We start from the raw sequence: 8040 nt of genomic DNA on the forward strand, positions 1-8040 counted from the left end.
TTTTTTTTTTGTTGTTGTTGTTGTTATTTTTGGAGATGCTATTGGGTGCAGGGGCAAACTGCTCTATTTGAGCAAAGGTGTCATGAGGCAATGATGCTGAAGACTCATACATTTTTACAGAGACAATCAAATCCATAAATTCACCTGCACTTAGACAACACCACCCTGTGTATTTGAAGACATGCCCCTCCTCCCAGTCATAACCAGTCCTTGCCATCCTCTCTGGAAGGGTACATTAGTGACAGTTCCTCTCTTTTAAGTGAAATAGCTCCCAGGCTGCTGGACCTCGCCTCTGTCACCTACACTTACCCAACTATAGCACATCTACCCACACTGGTCAGGCTCCCATTGAGGTTCCCAAACTCCACACAGGTATGTTTCTGGAGCATTTGATGGAGCTCCTCTGTCCTGAAGTGCCTTTCTTGGCTGCCCAACAGGTGCCCTCTCCCTTCCTCCTCCCCTCGGTTATTCCTGCTTAGGTGCCCTTGTCTTTTTTCCTGCTCTATTTAGTCCTGAACTGTTAACGAGTCTCAGATAAAAGTTCCAGGCTCTGTCTGTATCTCAGCCACATCCTTTCTCTAAAGGACTGCTTCTGCTCCTGGAACTGCTGGGGCAGATCCTGATCTGGGGCAGCCAGCCTGCTTCTGTGAGCTTCAGACCTGCAAATCAAACACGCTGGTCGCCATTTCTAATCTCATTATTCTACAGGAACTTGCAATTTAACTGCTCAAAGATGAGTTTGTGATCTTTCTTCCTAATTTCTGCTTCTCGGTTAGTGATTTCTGATAAACAGCCCTATTCACCCGGCCGGGAGTCATGTTTGACGCCTTTGCTCATATTTATCTTTTTATTTTTAAGAGATTTATTTTCTTTTAAAAATCTCTGTGTGTCTGTGTGTGTGGAGTGTGTCAGAAAAGGCCAGAAGAGGGTGTCAGGTCCCCTGGGGCTGGAGTTACTGGATGATGCGAGCGGCCTCAATCAGGGCTGGGAACTGAACTCAGGTTGTCTGCAAAAGCAGAGCATGCTCTTAACTACTGAGCCACCTCTTTGGCCTTCTGCCAATGTTTAGTCTAACCAGTATTTCTAAGCTTCTGGTTCTCTGTGTACGACACAGGAATAAAAACAATATCTAGCCGGGCGTGGTGGCGCACGCCTTTAATCCCAGCACTCCGGAGGCAGGGGCAGGCGGATTTCTGAGTTCGAGGCCAGCCTGGTCTACAAAGTGAGTTCCAGGACAAGCCAAGGCTACACAGAGAAACCCTGTCTTGAAAAACAAACAAGCAAACAAACAAACAAAAAAACAAAAAAAAAGAAATGGAGTTTTTTAAAAACAACAACAATAACAACAAAAAAATCAATATCTAAGGCTGGGTGTGGGGGCATGCACCTTTAATCCAGCACTTGGAAGGCAGAGGCAGGGCTTGGTCTACAGAGTGAGTTCCAGGACAGCCATGTAGAAAAACTAATAATGATAATAACAACAACAACCACCACCACCACCAAAACCCCAAACAAACAGCATCTGCACTCCCAGGTCTGACATGAGGACTAGATGGGCCAGCACCGTTACCCTCTATGCCATCTCACCAGTCCCTCCCATCGACTTCTGCCCTGGTTTCGCTCATCTCTCTGCTTGTAGGTCTTTCCTGCCAAGGGACTGTTTGCACGCTGCTCTCTGCATAGAGAATCTTTCTCTATGCTTCTGGCCTGGCTAGCTTCTACTCCTCCTCTGGCTCTTGGCTTCAGGTGCTTTTCTTTCTATTTTTTTAAGGATTTATTTACTTACTTATATAAGTACACTGTAGCTGTCTTCAGACACCCCAGAAGAAGGCACCAGATCTCATTATGGGCGGTTGTGAGCCACCATGTAGTTGCTGGGATTTGAACTCAGAAACTTTGGAAGAACAGTCAGTGCTCTTAACTGCTGAGCCATCTCTCCAGCCCTTTAACATGCTTTTCTTAGAAGCTGTCACCTCTAGACGGCTTAAGGGAGCTGGGCTCCCCTGTCATCTGGTTTCCCTGAACTTCTCTGCTGTCATACTAACGTTAAGTTAACTGGTTGTGAATGGAATGCCCTTCCCTTGTCTACCTGATAAAATCTGAACTGGCCCTGCAATGCCTGAATGGAGCATCACATGTAGTTCTCTCTGACCACGCTGGGCACACTGACTGGCACTGCCCAACCCCCCCCCCTTACATGTGTGTGCAAAAAATAGTATTTTTTGTTTGTTTGTTTGTTTTTCCAAGACAGGGTTTCTCTGTGTAGCCCTGGCCATCCTGGAACTCACTGTGTAGACCAGGCTGGCCTCAAACTCAGAGATCTACCTGCCTCTACCTCCCAATGCTGGGATTGACGGCAATCGCCACCTCTGCCCAGCAGGATTTCTTTACAAGTCTTTTCTAGGACTGGACTGATGGATGCTGGGATGTCTCTGCATCCACATCAATCGTCCCTGCACTGAGCTGTGCAGTATTAATATATTATTAAGTACTAGAGAAATATATTCTTTTTTTTTTTTTTAAGATTTATTTATTATATGTAAGTACACTAGCTGTCTTCAGACACTCCAGAAGAGGGCATCAGATCTCATTATGGATGGTTGTGAGCCACCATGTAGTTGTTGGGATTTGAACTCACGACCTTCAGAAGAGCAGTCGGCACTCTTAACCGCTGAGCCATCTCTCCAGCCCCGAGAAATATATTCTTGTAAGAAACCTGGTTGCTGTCACTTGTCAGACACATTCTACCCCTCCCCCCCTAATTTTAATCTGTCCTAATATAGATGCATAGACTAGGATATTATTTGCAGATCACAAACAAAGTTTAGAGCAGAAAAGCATTTACCTCTCCGAAGCATACTAGATGGTTTTTAAAAACGAATGCTTCCTGTTGTGTATTGTGCAAACCTTTCGGGCCATCACCTCCTTCCTTCCCCTTACCTTCTAAGAGGACGCTAACCAGTGGTGTCCGGTCACTGTTTTTCGTTTGCTGGACCAGCAGCTCTCCATCATCCAGAACTCGGGTCACGGGGTCGCCCCACTTGATGATCCCATTCATAATGTAACTTGCATAATCCTCTTGGTTTGTGCCAAATGCCTATTGAGGTAAAGGACACTTTGAAGCATTTTGGTCAATGGTACTGAAACTAAACTATTTCATCTCTTAGTGTCTCTGTCACTGTGTTGATGGGGTCACACAATCCATTCCTTGTTATAGTCTCTTCAAAGAAATTTTGAATTAAGTGATGTCTGACCAAGAAATAAAAAAACTGTCTCATTCCCCAATGACTTGGATGAAAAATGGCAATAAAATCAGATAGAACTCTATGAAGACTGTGGAGAAGAACCAAGCTGAGGGCTGAGCTCAGCTCAGTGGTAGGGAGCTCAGGCAGCCCATGGAAATAGCTTTGCTTTGTGGAGGCAGAAGAAGGCTGATCTGAGCCAGAGGCCAACCTGGTCTGCACAGAGAATCCCTGTCTTGGAAACAAAGAAACAAAACAAAGAAACAAAACAAAACCAAACCTAGAAAAACAAAATTCAGAAAGTCTCAAAACTGTTAGTAAGCTTTCTACACAGGAAGTGTTTGGGTAAATATTGGTCAACTAACCAGCCATCAGTACACCGACATGTCTACAGTGAGATTCTCTCGGGTTAGGAAACTACAGAGGAGAGCCCATTCATCAGCAGGCCAACCGACCAACCGGTGCTTCCCCTCCTTGATAATACAGGCATCACTTGCTCTGTGGGGCCATACCCAACTCAACAAACATACTCACTGGTTTGATATCGTTCTCCAGGGAAGCAAGGAAGTCCCCTCTTGTCACCTGCAGGCTCTCTGCCTTCTCCATGTCTACTTCTACTTTTGTGCTGGCCTGAAATAAAACAAAACACAGGAGTTGAAGAAAACTTAGCAATATTCCCAGCCTGAGAATTAAAGAGCACAAAGGTATTTTCATATATCAAATTCTCAGATGTCTGCAAATCACACATGCTAAAGGGACTAATGGCTAGATATATAAGGTGTCTAAAACCTTAGAATAACAAGAACTAAGTACATGAACAGACATTTCTCCAAGGAATGGTGACAGTGGGAGACCGTGTTGGCCAACATCAGTGTCCTGTAGAGCTTTTCCAGACACCCTGTGAACGCCCAAGAGCACATGAAAAGATGGCTGACACCACTAGTTCTCAGAGAACTTCAAAGTCAAGTATGGTGCATGCCAGCACTGGGGAGGCTGAGGCACGAAGGTGGCAAGTTCAAGGCCAGTATAAGATACATATCAACACACTGTTTCAAAACCCCCAAATAACCAAAACTACAATGAAATTTTACCTCACACTTATACAGCAGCTATGACTACAAAACAAAATGAAAACAAAACCCAAAGAACCCCAACTGAACAAAAAGCTCAGAAAATAAACAATGGCAAGGATTTAGAGAAACTGGAACTCTTGGGCTGTTGATAGGGATATAAAATTCGAAAGCACTCAGAAAAAAAAACTAGGACAGGACAGCCATGGTGGTGTTGCTCTTTAATCCCAGCACTCGGGAGGCAGGGGCAGGGGATTTGAGTTCGAGGCCAGCCTGGTCTACAGAGTGAGTTCCAGGACAGCCGAGGATACACAGAGAAACCCTGTCTTAGGAAAAGACAAAAGGGAAAAGAGAAAAGACAGAAAACTGGAATTGCCTTATGATCTAATGATGTCTCCTTTGATATCCATCCCAGGGAGCGGAAACCGGGGCTTAGGAATCTTACAGCCATGTTCGCAAGAGTATGGAACAAGGCAGCAAAGCTGAGGAAGGCGCCAAGTTGTCCACCAACAGGGGAATGGACGCAGCCATAGCGTAGCCACCGTAAGAAAGAAGGAAATCTGGGTATCACGCCACATGGATGTCCTTGAAAACACTGCGGATGGAGGCAAGCCAGTCACAAAAAGACAAAAGCTGCATGACCCCACTTGATGACATATTCAGGGTTCTATGGAAAGTGCTTATCCTGGGTTGGGAGGAGATGAGACTAGAAGGTTACTTTTTAAATGGATACAAAGTTTCAGACTTACGAGATGAAAAGAGGTCTGAAGCGGAGATGGCTGCACACTATAAATGTGTTTAATGTCACTAAAGTGTACAATTGAAGTGGTTAAGGTTACATCTATTTTAATACAACAAAGAAATACCCAGGGCACAATGGTGTCCAGCCTTGGGTGCACATCAGGATGCCCTCTAGAGTCCTTCCTGACTTGCAGGGGCCAGCCGTACCCTGCAGGGTGTTGAACAGTGCAGTGGAGGGTCTAGGCACCTCTAGTAGCGCTGAGTTGGGTTTAAGAATCACGAGTTACTCCAGGAGAGTAAGAACCTAAAACTTATACTTGTGCAAGAGAGTCTACAAACAGTCTGCTCACTGCACCTGGAGCTGACGCTTGCACATCTGGACCAGCATCCAGGCCTCTATCAGCACTTGGACCTGCCTGGACCTGATGAGTGATCAAGATAGCAACATTTTTTTTTTTTCCTTTTTAATGTGACTGGGCTCATTCCCAATAGCACAAAGCAAGCGAGTTTCATCATTTTAAATCGATATCATGCTTTTTTTTTTTTTTTTTTTAAAAAGAGCATCTTTAAAAAAAAAGTGACTATAAAGCAAAACTATGCGAAGCACATGTCAACCTTCCATTGATATTATTAAAATATGAGTCATGTTCCTTCAGAAACAGACTGCTGAGACAAAAAAAAAAAAGACATTTAAAAAGAAAAATTCAGCCTTAAGGGATAAAAAGAACTATGTCAGGAAACTGGAACATATGTATTTATTTCCTTTTTGGTTCCCAAATCCCAACAAATGGCAGTGGCAGTAAGAAAGATGAAAACCATGGAAAACCTGCCACTAACCTGAAGTCTTAGGAGCAGAGGACAGAGAGAGACTCATTAATAAGGAAGCAGCAATAAAAGGGGAGGGGGGCGCCTCCAGAGCTGAAGAAAGGTGTGTCTCTGCAGTTCAGTGAGTGCTGATCCGGATCCATGGGAAGAAATCCAGACGGTCTAGACTCACTGCTGCAAACCCACTGAGCATCAAAGACCATCAAAGTCCCAGAGCCTTTCCGAGACACGAAAACAAGCCTACAAGCCTGGAGTTGGACTGGTGTGGTCGTTCTCACTGGCAGTACTAGAACCCAGGAGACAATAAGACTGGTATTCACAAACACATCTAGATAGTCATTCTGGAAAATGCCTCTCTCATCGCATACAGAGGCATGGGAAAGCACTGTCCCAACAGCATTTAGAAATAGCAACAACCAGAAATAATTCAATGTTAAGTAAATTACCAGCATAGTCATTCATTATATTATCCGGTACCCAAAAAACTAAAAATAAAGCATGAGATAAAAACATGTGTGTTTTCTGGCCCCACGGCTTGTGCTGGCTGGCCTCACCTTCCTGGCCCAGAGTGGACTTCAGTTTTTTGTTTTGTTCTGTTTTGTTTGTTCTGTTTTTTATTTTGTTTTGTTTTTGAGAACTTTACTGGTTTGTTTTTCTTTTTTGATTTATTTGTTTTATCTAAGTACACTGTAGCTGTCTTCAGACACACCAGAAGAGGGCATCAGATCTAATTATGAATGGTTGTGAGTCAACGTATGGTTCCTGGGATTTGAACTCAGGACCTTTGGAAGAGCAGTCAGCGCTCTTAACAGCTGAGCTATTTCTCCAGCCCTGTTATTTATTATATGTAAGTACACTGTAGCTGTCTTCAGACACNCCAGAAGAGGGCATCAGATCTCATTACAGATGGTTGTGAGCCACCATGTGGTTGCTGGGATTTGAACTCAGGACCTTCGGAAGATCAGTCAGTGCTCTTACCCGCTGAGCCATCTCTCCAGCCCCCTGTTTGTTCTGTTTTAAGACAGGGTTTTCACTATGTAGCTCTGGCTGTCCTGGAACTCACTTTATAGACCAGGCTGGCCTCAAACTCAGAGATCTGCCTGCCTCTGCCTCCCGAGTGCTGGGATTAAAGGTATGTGTCCCGCCCCCCAACTTCCTATCTTAATCTTCTTCACTACCACGCCCAGTTTATCTATCTTGTGTTTTATGTGGCAGTATTCTAGACTACTTGTGCATCAGTACAAAGTAATGTAGGGATCTTACCAGTACTGACATGAAGTGGGGCCCAAGATATACTAGACAATGGAAAATACAAATCTCAGGACAATTATACTTATGCCCCTTTCGATAAAGTATGTGCACCTATACATATAATTCAGAGAAAGCAAACAACAGGGGTATATCCCAAGTACCGGTCGACTCTAGAGAGGGGAGGGCTGTTAGGGCTTACCTCATTTTTCCTGTATGTCTGGCATCCTTGAATCCTTAATACCTGAGGCAGACTGGCTTTATAAAGAAAAGATGTTACCGATCTCAGTTTAGGAGGCTGAAAGCCTAAACAACCTGGTGTGGGCTCTGGCAAGGGCCCTGGAGTAAGGACATGTTTTGGAGGAAACATTCCCATCTCCAAGCAGGAAGCTGGAGGGCTTGCTCTTCTAAGAACCCTCTCTTATGCACTAACAGGGCCCCAGAAGGTATGACTCAGCTATTCCTAAAGGCAGGACCCCAGGGATCGAGCCACTAAGGAGACTGGGGCAGGAGGCGCTAGCCTGGTCTACTACAACCCTGCCTAAAAACATAAAGGATTACCAGGGGCTTTGGGCATGAGGGTATGGAGGTATGAGAGGATGTTTACCAAGACTGGCAACAGCTAGTGCTTATTTCAAAACTGCTAGTGCAGAGATGCTGAATGTCCCCAACCCCAGGGCACAAGTATGCCATTTAGTCTAATCTGCTCGTTATACACTGCACACATGTATTAGAATCTAGCCTATAAATATGGCTAACTGTTTTATATGTCAGTTATATTTTTTAAAAAAATTTAAGTCAGACATCGTGGCTTATTATGCGCAATCCCAGCACTTGGGAGACTGGGGCGGGAGGAGAGAGTTCTAGGCTAGCCTGGACTACACAGTGAAGACAGGGAGGAGAGAGTTCTAGGC

At 44.6% G+C, this 8040-nt stretch overlaps 1 protein-coding gene across 1 annotated transcript in view; it reads right to left on the bottom strand.

The window, feature by feature from the left end:
• Positions 1-8040, bottom strand: part of Nsf (N-ethylmaleimide sensitive factor, vesicle fusing ATPase) — a 131149-nt gene that overhangs the window by 36072 nt on the left and 87037 nt on the right. Inside the window, exons 13-14 of the mRNA XM_021211820.1 lie at positions 3777-3872; positions 2941-3097 (exon numbers count right to left, since the gene is read on the bottom strand). Coding sequence (XP_021067479.1) covers positions 2941-3097; positions 3777-3872 — 253 coding nt within the window. The remainder of the gene's footprint in view (positions 1-2940; positions 3098-3776; positions 3873-8040) is intronic.

Source organism: Mus pahari, chromosome 14 (genome assembly GCF_900095145.1).
Source record: "Mus pahari chromosome 14, PAHARI_EIJ_v1.1, whole genome shotgun sequence".
NCBI lineage: Eukaryota > Metazoa > Chordata > Mammalia > Rodentia > Muridae > Mus > Mus pahari.